Source organism: Hyaena hyaena, unplaced genomic scaffold (assembly GCF_003009895.1).
Source record: "Hyaena hyaena isolate Hyena2069 unplaced genomic scaffold, ASM300989v1 scaffold_674, whole genome shotgun sequence".
Lineage (NCBI taxonomy): Eukaryota > Metazoa > Chordata > Mammalia > Carnivora > Hyaenidae > Hyaena > Hyaena hyaena.
Genome location: NW_024081309.1, coordinates 1 through 18280, shown reverse-complemented (window position 1 = coordinate 18280; position 18280 = coordinate 1). Strand labels below are relative to the sequence as shown.

Sequence of the window (18280 nt, the reverse complement as noted above, 5' to 3'; positions counted from 1 at the left end):
ATCCTATCATCTTGTATATTTCCTAATTGTGATCTGTGGTTTTCTTGTTTATATGTTTACTTGTTATTGTCTTGTCTCTCTCATCAGAATGTAGGCAAAAGAGCTTGGAGATTGCATGTCTTTTTACCACTATATCCCTAATGCCCTATCAGACACAGTAGACTCTCTAATATCTGCTGAATAAATAAATGTTGGGGCACCTGGGTGGCTCAGTCGGTTAAGTGTCCAACTTCGGCTCAGGTCATGATCTCACGGTTCGTGGGTTCAAGCTCCGCACTTGGCTCTGTGCTGACAGCTAGCTCAGAGCCTGGAGCCTGCTTCAGATTCTGTGTCTCCCTCTCTCTCTGACCCTCCCCTGTTCATGCTGTCTTTCTCTCTCTCTCAGAAATAAATAAAACATTAAAAATTTTTGAATAAATGCTGTTTCTAGTGTTTTTTAGTAAATGTATAAAACAAGAAAATTTATATCCTTTTCTTAGCAGCTAAAACAAACATTTTCAAGTTTAGTTCTATCCTGCTTTCCTAATTCACTCCTTTTTATCTTCATAGGAGATTTAATAAAATAATTATACCCCAGGAGTCATAATTATGTATTTTTATAGAGCAAAACTAGTAATAATCAAATAATTTATTATTTTTAAATGTAAAAATGTGTTTATTCACAATCCTTGAGAAGTTACCATTCCTTCAAAAAATTTTTATGAACAAAATGCCAAGAAAAATTACAATAGTAGCTTATGCCAAACCAAAAATATACATCTGATGTATACAAACTGTAAAAAGCATAACACAGGCAATGTGAATATAGATTACCTTTAAAATATTTCCAGTGACAAAGCTACAACTTAAATTATGTTAAGACAGTCATAAATAACAGCATTACCTAATATATTTACATATTTAAAGTGTCATATTTATTTCTATGAGATTAAAAAAAGATGAAACTATAGATGTCATTGCCTAGCAGTTCAAATATTGAAAGGGCCACATGATTTTGTTTTAGGTACAGCCAGAACTTTAAGTTACTATTTATAACTGGACCTTCCTATATTTTTGAGAACATGCACTGTCATTGCTGCAAGGAAAAAAAAAAAAACACACCAAGGAAAAATCAGAAAACAGTATGCTTCCTAAAATCATACTCAATCCTCAGCAAAATTAAGACAAGCAATTAGGGAGTGCTTATTATCGTTGGCCTTTCAAATTGATACATAAACTTTAGGGAAAAAAGAGCTCAATGCATAAAACAAAATGCATTTATATATACTGATATGCTTATTAGTTCCATCCCCTTAAAGCACCTTGTATTACAAGGCAAAGGAAAGCTTAATAAAATCAATGGATCCTTTCACACTGGAAAGGATTTTACTTTGAAATACCCGTATTGCCTTTTTAGGTTTTCCTTTCTTAATAAATCATGCACAGAGAATATGTCCTGTGTAAAATCTTTCTAAGATCATTCATTGGAAATATAGAATTTTTAAAAAAATGACACTTAGAAATTTAATATATCAATTAACTTAAAGTCAATATTCATTTATACTGGCAGCATGTAAAAGGAAGAGAAAAACCTAATTATATGTTTTTTCTTCAATATTACTTTTGATTACCAGCTTCAAGTGTCCTAACTCTGAAAGCTTATTGTAACATATTATCCTTTGTTCAGACTGAATGGACATTATTATAGTAGGATACGCAGTAAGTGTAGAGAGAAATGGATACTTCAGCCTTTCTTTAGGGTCATCTACTCAATTGTGCTTACTATTAGATAATAAAATTTAAATAAGCCGTAGGAGTAAATAATGCTGGAAACGGGAACTCTATTATAAATCTGATCTGGCAGTCCCTCCTCCTGCTCCCTTCACATCTGCTGAGAATTAACATAAAATGCCTTAATATTTTCACAGAGAGCTACTGAAATAGGCTTGCGAAAGCATTGAAAGTAAAGATAAAACTATTCTTTTAAGTGAAAACCTACAAATGGTAAATAGGAATGATATAAAGATGATTTAAAATAAATTTAATAACATGACAGAACCATTAAATTGTTTTTGAAAAGCAGAAGGCAGATGATGAAATTGCACTTAATTCTGAAGCAACTCAGAGATAGCCTACCATTTCTATTCCTTTTAATAAGCATTTACAATATGGTTTCCTATCTCCCTCTTACAAAAAGGCTCTGCACAACGATTTATACATTCTACTTGGTTTTTAAAATTTGGTCACAACTGATAAACAGGGTCACACAATTTTGCCTTATCGTTTCTGTTGATCTGCATCAGATTTTATGCCAGTATCAGACAGTTCTAACACAGGATTTACAAATCCGGAATACTCAGAATTGCCATTATCATCCACTTCGGCGCTAACAAAATCATTCTCCCACTCCAGCCCATTGGAATCATCAGAGGCTGATGTAGGATTACTTCCTGTCTTCTTGCTGCTGTACTTAAGTGCTGCTCGGAGAATGTCTTCCTCTGTTTTGGAACGTTCTCTCATCGGAAGCATGCGATTCATTCCTATTATTTGGATAGAGTTATTACAAATCTCAATGAAAATTTAAAAAGCTGTGTCAAAAGGCCAGTTAGTAATATAGTTTTTATTTGTTATTTACTTTATAACAAATCAGATTTGATTTGTTAATTAACCTCAAGAGTCAGTCCTATGGAGGCCTTGTTAAAAGGAAAGGTTTTTAATGGGCTCTCTTTCCTACCTGGTCTAGTTAATAAGTGTGTTAATGACTACAATAATAACCTCAAAAGTCATGTTATCTACAAATCTGATTAGCATACAGCATGGAAGACAGAATCTGGAATTGAAAGACTTTAAGCTTTAGATCAAACTTAAAAAGATGCTGCAACAAAAATAAATTTAAAGTCTGCTGCTTGGGACCCAGAAACAAAATAACAGAAGTACAGGATTGTGGAAAGTGTTTAGCTGAGAAGACTTAGGTAAGTTAAAGCAATCTTCAGTAAAGTTATTCAAGTCCCTTGTATCTTTGTTTCTTGTTAAAAGAAATAAATGGCTTGACTAGAGGACTAAGGTCCATTCCATCTCAAAATTCTATACAATACTTAATGCTTACTATTTTTCTTAAAGTCCTACATTCTAAAATTGGTTCTTCCTTTTTGTGGATTACCTAGTTCCTAAAATGAAAATGAAAATGGAAACTTGAGCTTTATTCAGTGAAATAGCCTTTTAAAAACTCCCACATTTTAGCTACAATTTTGAGTACTTACTATGTGCTATACCCTGTACTATTTTATATACATTTTATTTCATCCTCACAACATTCATAGGTTCCCATGTTCAAATATTTACTGACTGTTTATTATGTGCCCCATTTCATTTCATTTCATTTCATTTCATTTCATTTCATTTCATTTCATTTCATTCTTTATTTTTGTGCCAGGCAGTTTAGGCCTTGAGTATACAATGGTGAATAGTCATCCTTTAAAGTAGGTTTATTATTCACTTTTTATAATGAACAAACTGAAGCTCTATAGAGATTAAGAAATCTCTCGAAAGTACTAGAGCTAGGAAAACATACCAGCTAAAATCCAAACCCATGTCCAGGTTATAGCTTTTGTACTACACACACACAAAAAAACTCCTAACATTTATAATGAGCCAAAAGATAATAAAATTTTGGGTTTAGGTAGACCACAAGGGGGCAGTAATTCTTCTTACTGAGTAATCTAATACAGTTCATTAACATTTATTTTCTAAAGCTCAAGAAACACTAAGAATTAAGCAACTTTCTAAACCATTTATCAACAAATGATAATCACTAATATAGTAAGAGACTAAGAAATTTTCATATTGATTTTTCAAGGCCTTGCACTCCTTTCAGTTTAAAGCAAAATACCAAGCAGATTTCTATAAATTAACACAGATTAGAATTTTCAGGTAAAATTGTGAATATAAAATACCTTCTTCATCTTCCCACTCTAGATCTAGAGAAGTGCTGTCATCATTTCCACTAGTTGATTTAGTTTTGGTCATTAAATCACAACTGCTTTCTGTATTTGGTGTCAAAACTGTGGCATCTGATGAGAGTCCTAGAATATACACCAAATATAAGGTAGTCATTTGTACTCTTTTATCACCATTTATGTTGTAATATTATGTTTCTCCAAGTATTATTACTCCTTTTAGCATCATCAACAATTATTGAAATCATCACATTGGTAAGTTTCTATTAGGAACAATATAATGCTTTTTTCCCTTTCTTTTTATTTTTCTATTTTTTTTACCATGTAGCATGATAAACATGCAAATTTAAATGAATTATAAACTTTTCCAATACAATGGACTCTGGGTAATATCGTGCTAGTTAGTTACAAAGAGGAACAAAAAAAAATAAATGAACAAATAAAAATGAAAAGCAGTCCATGTTTTCAGCAGGAACTGCTTTTGGAGTTCCAACTTTTGAAACTTGGAGAAAAACATTTTAATTCTTATAAGTCAATTTGTAATAAGTAAGATAAGTATACTTTTGTAACTACCTTCCCTTTTTTCTGGGAGAGGGAGAGGTAGGACCAGAGTAGATATGGAAAAACAAGTGTTTGACTCTCCATCCAGACTGCAGCTATACCCTGAGATTTTTCTTTGCTCCAATTCCCTTTTGAAAAGGAAAGATAAAATTGTATAGTTCAGGACTAGTTAATTGATGTATCTGGGAAATACAATTTTATTTTATTTTATTTATTTATTTTTCAAGGCTTTTTTTTTATAGTTTATTGTCAAGTTGGTTTCCATGTAACACCTAGTGCTCATTCTGACAAGTGCCCTCCTCCATGCCTATCACCCATCTTCCCCTCTCCCCCACCCCCATCAACCTTCAGTTTGTTCTCAGTATTTAAGAGTCTCTCACGGTTTGCCTCCCTCCCTCTCCCCAACTATTTTTCCCCTTCTCCTCCCCCATGGTCCCCTGTTAAGTTTCTCCTAATCCTCCTATAAGTGAAAGCATATGGTATCTGTCTTTCTCTGCCTGACTTATTTCACTCAGCCTAACACCCTCAAGTTCCATCCATTTTGCTACAAATGGCCAGATTTCATTCTTTCTCATTGCCATGTAAGTATTCCATTGTATAGATTAACCACATCTTCTTGATCCATTTGTCCGTTAATGGACATTTAGGCTCTTTCCATGATTTGGCTATTGTTGAAAGTGCTGCTATGATCATTGGGGTACATGTGCCCCTATGCATCAGCACTCCTGTATCCCTTGGGTAAATTCCTAGCAGTGCTATTGCTGGGTCATAGGGGAGTTCTACTGTTGAATTTTTGAAGAACCTCCACACTTTTTTCCAGAGGGGCTGCACCAGTTTACATTCCCACTAACAGTGTAGGAGGGTGCCTGTTTCTCTACATACTTGCCAGCATCTATAGTCTACTGATTTGTTCATTTTAGCCACTCTGACCAGCATGAGGTGGTATCTCAGTATAGTTTTGATTTGTGGGAAATACAATTTTAAAGGGCAGGTAGTTCTTCTATAGAAACATAGCAAGGATCTCCATTTATCTGTTTATTGTGGCATAAAGTAAAATTAAAATGTATGCATATATTTTAAAAGACTTACTACTGCTTCGAAAGGCTTCATACTGTGACTTTACATTTCTTAAACAAGATTCAAAGTCATCTTCTGGTCCTGAACTGTAATAAAAGTAAAAGAATTTTTTAATATATTCATAGTAGATATAACACAATGTATACTTAAGTTAATGATGGCATTTTAGTTTGAAGATCTATCCCACACAAATTTATAATTACTACACAATTAAAATTAACCTAATGAAAGTTGGTCTGAATTTTCTGAATGCTAGCAATAAACTGAAAATAATGAGATTTTGGTTAATCTTGAAGTCAAAGCTTAGTCATAAGCCCAGTTTTATAATTTACAATAATGAAGCATGAACAAGGTTCTTTGAATGAGTGGAAAATACGACTTTGGAATGTGTCTTCTAAATATTGATCATACACAAACTGTGTTATAAGAAAAAGAGGGTGCTAAGGAAAACCCAAACAAGCATGGCATAAGCAATTTATCCAAAGGCATTTGATTACTGCACTGTTTTCTATATGAAAGATATGACTGTTCTTAAAAATGCAATGAAATCAATTTAAATAAATAATGAGCACTTTCCAATGTAAAGAAAGCAAATGTTCTCAGTATTCGTACGAAGTAGTGTCTCTATTTTTTAAGGAACACATAAATATGGTATATATACACACATCGAGAGATTAACTGTGTTCTCTTTGGGAATCACATTTCCTACTACAAAGGGAAGTATTATATTCCCCCATTTACCTTTGATATTCTCCGTTGTTTGAAGGATGGTATCGCTGTACAACTCTCTGCCTTTCTTGCTTTGGAAACATAATGCAATACAAAATCACTCTGTTGTAAAATTATATTTTAAAAAATCATTCATGTAACACCAAAACGTACTTTTTTCCTAGTTCCTAAAAAAAAACAAACTTAAAAAGTTATTCCATTGAAGTTTTTTTTTTTTTTAATGTATCACTGTTCATTTCTATATCCTCTTATTTATGGATAGAATTTCTATCCTTGTATAATCCTTGAGGGGTCAGAATATTTACAGTGTTATTAAAAATAACTTTTAAAACAGATATATATTGGTGTACCCAACATATACCAATATGTTGGTATACCTAAGAACTTACAATAACTGGAAGGATGAGGAGTAAGAAAAAAATAGTTAAAACAGTAGATGAGGTTCTATTCTGGCTGAAATAAATAGCAATAAAACAAAAGATCTAGAAGACCTGGTTGAGCTGACTCAGAAATAATAAAAACAAAGGATTTAGAAAACCTGTGAAGAGTTAGGGCTCTTGATAAACTTAACAAAACAAGTGGTGCTTGGACAGCTCAGTCTAGGTTAACTGTCTGAACTCTTGATTTTGGCTCAGGTCATGATGTCAGGATTTATGAGATCGAGCTCTGCATTCGGCTCTGCACTGACAGCATGGAGCCTGCTTGGGATTCTCTCTCTCTCTCTCTCTCTCTCAAAAATAGATAAACTTTGGTGGAAAAAAAGAGTTAGGGCTCTGACAGTTATTAGCTGTGTGTCCCTGGCATGTCTTTTACTTTCCGTTTTCTGTAAAGTATAGACAACTATAATACTGCCCTAGCACACTCATAATGCTATTGTGAAAATCAAATGGATTTGCATGTATTTGTGTATCTTTGTGTGCTAGTGTATGTTGTACAGACTGTTGTGTGTTTCTGGAAAACTCAGAGAACCCAAAGAGATGCTGCATATGGAATGTAATGCTTTTGTTTTTAAAAGGTGAGCAGTGGAAATTTTATTATAATAAAAAGAGTTTTCTAAATTATAGCCAGAAAAACATCTTTATTTCCTAGTAGGTGAATTAATTTTTAAACTTTTTCATGAGTTAGAACATACTGAAAAACAAAAACAAAACCCCACTCTCCCATATAATCTAATTAATCTGCTGAAACAGTTTAATAAAAAATGAGAGGGGAGTAGGAAGAGAAAGAGAGAGACAGAGAAAGAAAGGGTACAAGTCACATATAAATTCATGGCAATATGACACATGATTTTTCAGTTTCTCTGCTACAATAATTCTTATGTGACATGATCTTTGTACTACTTCAGTTAATATTACAGTACAGAGTTCACATAGGCAAAATACAGAGGAACATACTAAGTGGGATAACTGACCAAGCACTGCTGTGCTTGAACTGTGGCTCTACCATTTATTAACCACAGGATGACAAGCAGGTTACTTAACATCTCAGTCCCCTGGTTTCCTCATCTATTAAATGAGGATTGAAGATGCTACCTATCTCCAGGATTTTTGTCAGGATTAAACAAGATAAAACATGTAAATTAATTGACATGTTTCTGACACTTAGCCAGGGCTCCATAAATACCTGTTATTAATAGTGGTCTGGCATTTATGGTAATGCCATATTAGCATATAGCATGGTGAGATACAATTAATTATGTTGCCTTCTCTGATAATATGCCAAAGATTTCTCAAGACTCAAACTCCCAATCACCCAAAGACACAAGAATAAAGATGAGAAATATACAGTATCTGAAAATGAGGCAAACTGTCTAGCTTACCGGATTCAAAGAAGGAGATGAAATTCTAGCAGTTCAAGAAATTGTTTAAAAAATACTCAAAAAAATAAACTTAAAAAATGCAGAAATTATATTTAAAGAGTAGCTTTGCAATGTTTCCACCTAAGAGTGTATTTATTTTTTAAAAGAGTACCGGATTTTGGAAAACTATATTTCATCTTTGGGATAAACAAGAATTAGCTTTTGCTAAATTAAAGCTAAATAGCATTCAATATCAAGTATAAAATTGGATGCTATTTCTAGTTAGAGACAAACTAATTTGCCTTTAAAATTCCTAAGAATAGGGGTGCCTGGGTGGCTCAGTCGGTTAAGCATCTGACTCTTGATTTCAGTTCAGGTCATGATCTCATAGTTTGTGGGATGAAGCCCCACATTGGCCTTCTGTGCTGACAGTGCAGAGCCTGCTGGGGATTCTGCCTCTCTCTCTCTGCCCCTCCCCTGCTTGTGCACTCTCTCTCAAAATAAATAAATAAACCAGAAAATAAAAAATAAAAATGAAAATTCCTAAGAATATATGCATAAATACATTTGTTAAACAATAAGCCCTTGATTCTAGGGGGAGAAGAAGTCTCAACTGAGATTTGTCGGAGAAAATCAGGAGATGAGCAGCCCTACTATATGTTGGGGTCTTTCCCCCTCACCTCCAAGAGCTTTCGCTGCTTTGCTGCCCTGGCTGCTTCACGCTGTGCAGCGTATAAAGCTTCTTCTTCTAGTCTTAACTTCTCTTCTTGTAAGGCTAACTGTACATGAACAAAACAATAAGGATTAACAAAAACCAGAACCTGTCTGACTGCTCTAAAAATAAAGTGTTTGTTTGTAAAATTAAAAATAAATTATTAAAAAAATAAATGACCTCTACAAAGCATAACAGAATTGAAATTTTTGTGATTTCTCATTTCAATTTCTCCTATTACAAAATAATTCAAATGATATCAAAGATATTACAGAACTCTTTAGAAGCTGAATTATGAAGTAGTAGCATTTAATTTGCACAAATACAAAATTGTTTCTTTAGAATATATAGTGATCTTCATGCTCAACAATTGTTCCAATGCCTATCACTCTGACTAGTTTAATGGTTTTGGCTCTCATAAGCCTAAAGTCTTTAAACTAAGGCCAATCATATCACCATCTATCAAAGTGAAGTAAGCTTTCACAAAGTTCATGTCTCATTGATGCACATGTGTCCTGAATTTTATTACTACCAAGCTATTCAGAAATTACTTCCAAATTTAAATTCTTGCTATTCCTAATAGCATACAAACTGATTTAGTGATAATCCATTGCATGTCAAAACAAATTTAAAAATCAAATTTCAACAATTTTTTCTTTAGCTTAATATTAACATCTATTTGCATAGCTTAAATTAATGCTGTTGAAATCAAGTAATTGGTACTAAACAGGCTGTTCTTAAATGTATAATACAATGTGACTAATCTACTTACTGATTAGCAAAACTATAATTATAGGTCATTTCCATAAACACATTAAAATAAATATAACATTTAGGATTATAGTTTATGGTTTACTTACTAAGCATAAATAAATCCTTGACAAACAAAAAGACTTAAAACATACTTATTGTGAAATAGAGTAGTTTTTAAAAGTTTATTTTAAACACAAAAATACAAGTACCTTGTCAGAGTCTCTACTTGTGAATTAAAATGTTATTTTTTAGAAGAATGTATTATCTTCATTTTTGGCAGCATATGATTTCTTATCAATTAAATCAAAATAAAAGAAACTTTAATAGACTGGAACACTACCCTTTTACTTTTTGTTCTTCTTTTACTTTTATATAATTTTCATCTGTATAATATCTAAATATAGGTCCAGTGACTGTTCCTACTCACTATATTAATGACAACTTTCTCCATACTATAAACCAAGGCTTTATGAGAACATACACTTCAGCAACATAAAAGACTATTTACCTCTTTTTGAATTTTCATATCAAGATCTTTCTGTTTTTCAGCAATAGAATCATAATGCCTTTCTCTTAGGTTAACAATTTCTTCCTCAGTAAGAGGCCTACAGAGAAAAATGAGGGAGAAAAAGAAAGAAAAGAAAAAATACTTCTGATAAGTCCAAGTCCAAATAAAAAACTCATAAACCAGAGAAATACTAAAATTTTACTGTAAAATATGTATTAAAGCAATTTGATGCTATAATTTCAATTGGTAAGAGTAAAAAAGCATGCATTCTAACACTTGCTAAAATTTGATATATATGTTGAATAGCATGATATATTATCAGAGTATTTTTTAGCACCACAACCACTATTAAGAAATGTGGACTCCATTTACCTTCACTTTGGTTCTGCTTCAGCCATCTGACCATATCTCAAGATTTCACCATAAAGCATAGAGCTATGCTTTGACAGCTCTCTTACCATTCTGGGACTCGTAACTCTCATACCCACTACCCTCCTATTTATTCTGGCCAATCAGTCAGTCAATCTGGCCCTCAATCCTTCCCTTTTCTCCCAGTCTACCTATCCTGATTACCTAGCTACACTTCACATACAACCAAAGTGGACACCATGGCAAATCTAAAGTACTTTCTTACCAACATACTTACCTTCATGCATTCCTATCATAATACCTTATTCACCCAGCTTACTTTCTGACCTTGGTTCATTTCCATGATTAGCCCTTTCTCCTAAGAGCTGCTAGAGAAAACCTAACACCCAACTGGCTCTCAGCCTCCAGCAATAACTCTTTTCTTAGACATGAGCAACTACCTCTCACATCCTAAGCTAACTACTTCAAATCTTCAAGTACTCCTTAAGTTCTTCATTCAAACTCTCTTCTCTCAGAAGTTAATTTCACCCCACTCTGAAATCTGGGGATATCAACCTGCAATTCCTTCAGCTTCTTGCCCCTCCACCTCTTACTTAAGCCTATCATCTCTATTCTTCCCTCAATCCTCTGAAGAGGTGGCATTCCTTAACTTGTTCAAAGTCATCTGCTATACTTCTACTCTTGATTCACTCAACACTGATGCCACCCTCCCTCCCCCATCCCCAGGGCATTCCCTGGGACATTGCCCTATTAATTAGCACTTCTCTTTCAGCTTCACTCTACTCTTTATCTGTTTTTACCTCTCTTCCATGTGAAGGGAAGAGGGAAAGAAGAAGAAAAAAAAAAGAAGAAAAGAAAAAGGAAAAACCTTCATTTGACCTATATTTATTTCTAGCTACTGTTCCCTCCTTCCCATTTCAGCTAAAATTCATGAAACTAAATGTACACTGATAGCACATCTAGCACTTAATTTGTGTCAGGCCCTCTTCAATGTGCTTTATATATATTAACTAATTTTAATCCTTACACCAATATTATCAGGTAGAGATAGAGATGATACACATGAGGGAAATGAGATGAAGACAGATTATGTCTACCATGTTCTTTTAACTGTTTTTTGCCCACTGAGCCTTGGTTGTCTTCAGACTCTTCTTCTAGCGTCTGACTATGTAGTTCTCAGACCATTGCTCTTTCTCCACACTCCAACCACCCCACTTCCTCCTGGTCGCAATCTCGGGTTGGTGATCTTGATAATTATCATGGTTTTAACCACCAGTATAAGGTGGTATCTCCTACTTCTGTTCCTCTAGCCCTAACTTCTGCCCGTGGCTTTTTTTTATTTTAAGTTTTTTTTTTAGGTATAACATAAAATAAATGTTATTTCACTTAAAAGAGTTTTGACAATTGTATATACTCATATAACTGCCACACAAAGCAAGATACAAACAGATCGATCCCTCCACAAAATTCTCTTGTACCTCTTTTCTGCCAACCTACTTTGTTCATGCAATTTCTTCTGTCTGGAATGCTCTCTTCCTTGGGATAGTTATCACTAACTACACTTCCAGGATCGACATAAGTGGCATGTTCTTAAAGACACTTGTGGTCTACTTGAACACACCTCTTCTCACACATTTTGGGCATGTTTTCCCTGCATGTTTTATATCCTTTACATTTTCCCTGCATGTTTTATAACTGCTAATTAATCTCTTTCCCACCTTATGTTGAAATTAGTCATGTACACAAACTACTTCCTAGACCAGGATATTCTTTCTTCTAATAGAGAGAATCATGTTTGATTTTTTAATCCCACTGCCTAGCACAGTGCCACATGACAGTTGTCTATGTTTGCTAAACTAAAAAAAGATGAAGAACATGCATTTGAAATATGAAACAGTATATGAAAGTATTCTCTTGATATAAGAACTCTTGAGTTAAAGACAGATGGTTCTTTTTCAAGTAGCTCCTGTAATTTCAGAAGAACCTAAAGAGGCTGTTTAAATAACTGAGGTATTAAGGTTCTTGTTAACCTGATTAGTAAAACAAGTTTTAGAATGTCGCGAGGAAGAAAAAGAGGGATAATATTTTAAAAATTCAAGGAAATGTACTTATTAATATTAAATAGTTTTTTAAAAACTAAAAAATACATGACTCAGGTTCAATAGGTAAGCACTAGGCAATTATGTACATTAAATTCCTTAATGTTCAAAACAAGTTTGAGACATTATTATTTGCCTCAATCTTATAGAAAGAGAAAACTAAGGTCCTAATATGTAAACTGTCCAATCTCTCAAAGCGAGCAAATGACAGAGCCTCGATTCTTAGAGAGCTTCTTATGGTTCACACAGACATTGTATTAAAAAAAAAAAAAAAAAAAAAGAGCCTTACCTATGACTGCTTCCTGGGCTTTCACCCTGTATAAAAATTAAACAATTAAAGAAATTTCACTAGTTGAATTTCTATGCAAGGCAATGCAATACTATTTTTATTTAATCAAAATATTTCCTGCTTATCTATTTTTATCATGTAAATAAATTTTATTATTAAAAGTGTTTTAAACAAAAAGCTTTAAAATTTTACTACTTCTCAAAAGCAAAACTGCATATCTAGTTTAATTATACATTAACTAGTTATTGGACATCTTAATGTTTTTCTAAGAAATATAATATTCTATACCAAATGAACTTCTGGGGTCAGGATGGTATTAGACAATATACTTTCTATACCCTCTTCATTTACAGTTGACCTTCATTATTTGTAGCTTCCATATTTGCAAATTTAACTATAAGCTAAATTGTATTTTAACGTCAAAACTAATAATCCCTATACTTTTATGATCATGAACAGATTTTCACAGGGCAGCAAAAACTTCAAGTTGCTAGACAGGCACCTTCCCAGTAGAGACAGAACGTAGTGATGCTCTGCCTTCTAGTTTCAGTTCTCATACTGTCCTCTTTACAGTCTATTGAGTCCCATATTTTTGCATGTTTGTGTATTGTTGGTGATTTCACTGTGTAGGGTTGAAGTGCTGTCTGATCTTCCTAGTCACGTGAAGGCTGTGGCAAGCCCCGTGGAAAAACTGTGTGTGTTGGATAGGCTTCTGTTCAGACATGATTTACACTGCTATTGTCCATGAGTTCAAAGTTAATGAATCAATAATATAGATTAAAATAAGGTGTAAAGCAGAAACCTAAAACAAGGTAATTTACTGACTGGGTGATGAAAATGTTGTGACTAGAAGCTTACAGGAATCTAACTCTCTATTTTCCCTAAGAGTAATGTTCCAGTTGGTAGTCAATAATTCAGCATTTATGGCAACTTTATAGGGTATAACTACCACAAATGATGAGAATCTATTGTTTTTGGGGTTTTTATCACATGGTTATGAAACTGCCTATAGTTTTTTTTCCCTTCAAAGTAAACCATTATTACTTACAAGGCTGATTTGAATTTATGCATCTTTCTTATACACTTAAGGTATTCACATGTGATAGTTAAAATATATGGCCAACTGACAACAGGAATAAAACTCCAACTGATAGGAAACAGCAGCACAAAACAGGGTGATGTTCAACTAAACCAAACACAAAATATGATGCAGGAGACGAAAAGACCAGTTAGTAAAACAAAAGCAAACAAAAACTCAACCAAACAAAAAGCACCTTAGGAAAACACATGGAACCACATTCTTTTAACAAGCAGTATGATACAAAAAAGGTTGAAAGGACTCTTACATTTAGCACTTAAAGTTTAGAAACTTTAAAAACATTAAGTGTTTGCTTACACTTATTTTAAAAAAATAACATGGAATTAAAATGACTTGAAATGGGAAAGAAACTAGGTTCTATGAAACATAAAAATATTTGGGAGAAATTTTACTAGGAAACAAAAGGCTATGCTAGTTTCCCAAATGTGTTCTATCGGATGATAATAAATACGTATCATTTTCTGAGAAAAGGAAGTATACCCAATTAATTTGGGAAATGGTGAGTTGAATTGGTTTAAATAATTTTCTTAACAGTTCTCTAACAGCTTCTTTAACAGTCTGTCTCGGAACCTTTACCATATTAATTTACATTCTGAGTATTCCATACACGCTGGGAAATGTTGGGCTAAAAAATAATTTAAATTTAGTTTGATACATTTTCCTCTTTCCTTAGAAACAAAAAGTGATAAAAGGTCAGCTCACAGAGTTCTTGTAGTAGAACTCATTTTAGAGTTGTGTAAAGTTTGCCCAAGGGGGGTTTAGTAACTTGCACAAACTCATACAATTAGTTTAGTGAAACTTAAGTTTAGCTCATAAACTAAAACTCTTCTAACTATAACCAGTGCATAAGAAATATACACCACAGTTCACCAATTCTACACTGTATTTTTTTTTTCATATTTTCACACTTCTACACTTGGAATGCCTCTTAAATTTAAGTTTTAGATGAGACGAAATGCAAAATGGCTAAAGTCAGAAAGTGATTATAGAATGGGCATGTATAAATTCTACCCTCAGAAATCTATGAAAACTATGGTTAAAGAATGGATCTATCTTGGGTTGTTGAGAAATTTTACCTACCTAATGGCAAGAGGTTAGAAATATCCTTTTAAAAGTTCCTTAAGTTCTATAGCATGCTTTAAAATATGATATATGTTTATATATTTAAAATACATGAAACCAACATATAAAAGTATATATAATAATACCACATAATAGCATTATATGTTATATATGAGAAAACTCTGAATGATATCATCATATCAATGATATGATAATATAAATTAGTAAAAGGACATAATTAGGGACTAAGAAGTAAAAATAAAAACCAAAAATCAAAAATCCTAAAAGACAATAAAATAAAATTTTTAAAATAAAAGCTAAGACTAACATGATGATTCAGGAGAACAAATACTGGTTTTGTACTGTAGAAATACTTACTTCATCACTTTCTACTAGATTCTCAAACTGAAAGAACAAGAAAGCAACTGTTAGGGAGGGATATTTGTCTCAGGTATATATCTCAAAAAAATGGTCACTTTTTGGGGCGCCTAGGTGGCTTAATCGGTTAAGCGTCCGACTTTCGCTTAGGTCATGATCTCGCGGTTCGTGGGTTCGAGCCCCGCGTCGGGCTCTGTGCTGACTGCCAGCTCAGAGCCTGCAGCCTGTTTCAGAGTCTGTATCTCCCTCTCTCTCTGACCCTCCCCTGCTCACACTGTCTCTCTCTGTCTCTCTCCTAGAAATAAATAAAATATTAAAAAAAAAATGGTCACTTTTTCACTTCAAAAATAATACACCTTTATACTTTTAAGATCTTTGAGTCATATGTCCCTTATACACTGTTCATTCAACAGTCCTACAAGATAGCCAAAATAAGTATATACTGTTATTTATGATTTTATATGAAAAAAGGAGAATTATAGCAATTTCCTTCATAAATCAGAAACTTTTTAAAACTTATAAACTATTTTTCACCTGAATTATTTTATATGGTTGTTTTAAACCCACACTACCAGAATTTTCTCCTTGAATTTAAAAAAAAAACTAGTCATAAGAAGGAGAATTTACTCAAGAAATAGGGACTTAAAAGATGCCCAATTAAGGATTTGTCTTATAATGTTTATATTTATTCATCTATTCATTAACTATTTACTGAAAATCTACCAAATGGTAGTCGGTGCTCCCAAATACAGTGTCTTTCTACAGATAGAAAGGTAAACAATTTGATGATGATGTGATGAACAGTATTATGTCTAATGACTAAATGAAAGTCATTACTACTAAATTATATTACTAAAATATTTGTATTTTAAATATAAATAATTTGATAACCACCAAAAGAAAAGTTTTATTGTTAACACTGTTTATTAAAGATCAAGAAAACAATGCATTTAAAAGGTTTAGAAAGACAAGAATTTAAAGAAGTGACTTAACCTGTTTAAAATTATTATCTTGAATTTCTTTTTTTTTCGGTTTGTGATTTTTTTAAAAAACTAATTTCTGATTTACTTGCTTCCTTATTTAATATAGAAGGCAGTGAAGTACAGTGTTCAAACTTTGAAGCTCGGCAGTTTGGGAATGGATTTAGGTTTTGCCATTTATAGGCTGGGTAACAAAGTCCAATTTCTTCACCTGTCTAAGCCTCTAATTCTCATCCATAAAATGGGATGACTGCCACTCATTCAACAGAACTGCATTTAGAATAATGAGTGATGAAATTTATAAACTGTATGGTGGAGTAGGTGGTACATAGTAGGGCCTCAGTACATTCTATTATTATATTTTACACACAAAGAATAAGCAAATCAGTGATTCATCCTGTGTAGTTGCTTAAAGTCTGCTTTCTGCTTTGATCCTACTACACCTCTCCACGAAGGGGGGTGGAGGGGCAGGCCAACCATCTATCTCTAGAATCACCACCTACTGAGCCATGTAACTACTACCAGAGTACCCTCTCTTTGAATTATGCTGAGTGAAAAAAAAGACAAAAAATCAAAAACACTACTTCTTAGAAACAGCAATTCTATTAGAAGAATAGGACCTTAATCTTCTGCAAACTTCTCTTTATTCACCACTCCCCTCCCCACACCAATTCTTTTCCTCTTCATTGGCATCAGTGATATTGAAATATAACAAGTCCATACTAAGTTTAGGACCCTTTATGAAAAGAAAAATATCCCTCCTGCCTTCCTAATGGTATTTTTATTCAATTAGATTCATGACTCTACTTACCTCTATAGTTAAGTGCTCACCTCTTGAGCATGTTCTAAAATACTTGGATCTGGGAAGAAAAATAGGAAAACTTTAAAAATCACAATTAATACTAAAACTGAGCCAATATAGTAGCATAAAAACATTTCCATAAAAATATTTCCCGTATTTTCAAACTTAGTTATGAGTTTAAAAGTGTCAAACCAATGTTTTTCTACTGACACTAATATTTACTCAACCAGTAATAATAAATTATTTATTGTATTTACTACCTAGAACAGAATGCAATTAAATTTTAAAACTCATCTCATTGTTTTTACTGTATCAGGAAAGTATGTTAAAATACTGATGTGTTAAATAATATATTACAGTGTGTCTCCAATTTTCTAACACATAGGCAAAACAATGTAAATCTGAAAAGATATATGCCAATATGCTAAGAGTGGTTATCTCTGGACTGTGGAATCCCATGTTTATACAAAGCTAGGTGCTTTTTATTCTTTCTATGCCCTTATAAATTTTAATCATTCTCTTCTTCTCCTATGTGAAATTTACATGTAATCAAATAAGAATCCCCTTTGCTATATCTGTTCCAAGAACATGTCCATACTCTATTAACTATGTTTCTGTCCTCTATTATAGTATGAAAATCGGTATAGGGCAGAGGCGCTCAAACTTCTTCACTACTGGAGGTGCCAGATTATGACTTTCACTTAGAATGTAGTTAGTGTTATAGCTGCTTAAAATGATGGAGGAAAGGAGGAGAGGGCAAGATGGCGGAGAAGTAAGGAGCTCCGTACTTGCACTCGCGACCATACATCACACAGAAAAGATCTGAAGACATTGGAAACCTTACAAAACCTGAGAGATTGGGAGAAAAAGGACGCAGAATCCACTGATATAGCCTTCTAATGTGAGTGCGAACCTGGGAAGATAAAATTGGGCTGGGATCGGAGACTCCAGGGTGGGAGGCGTTCCCCCTCTACCCTCTACGGGGAGTGAGAGGAGAAAAGGAGAGAGTCCGAAACAGAAAAACCTCCACACGGGGGAGAAAAACCTCCGTTGGAAAGACCGTACTTGCCAAATACCTGCACACCAGGTCCCCTCGCGCCAACTGGTCCTGGAGGGGGCTGAGCACACA

At 33.5% G+C, this 18280-nt stretch overlaps 1 protein-coding gene across 1 annotated transcript; it reads right to left on the bottom strand.

Moving 5' to 3' along the window:
* Positions 1 to 1083: 1083 nt before the first annotated feature.
* Positions 1084 to 17230, bottom strand: AP1AR (adaptor related protein complex 1 associated regulatory protein; the record flags this gene model as incomplete). Its single annotated transcript, XM_039217260.1, has 9 exons — positions 1084 to 2519; positions 3933 to 4061; positions 5586 to 5659; positions 6315 to 6373; positions 8781 to 8879; positions 10074 to 10170; positions 12831 to 12856; positions 15370 to 15396; positions 17161 to 17230. Coding segments are annotated over 9 exons (844 nt in total), but the record flags the coding sequence as incomplete, so codon positions are not given.
* Positions 17231 to 18280: the final 1050 nt, after the last annotated feature.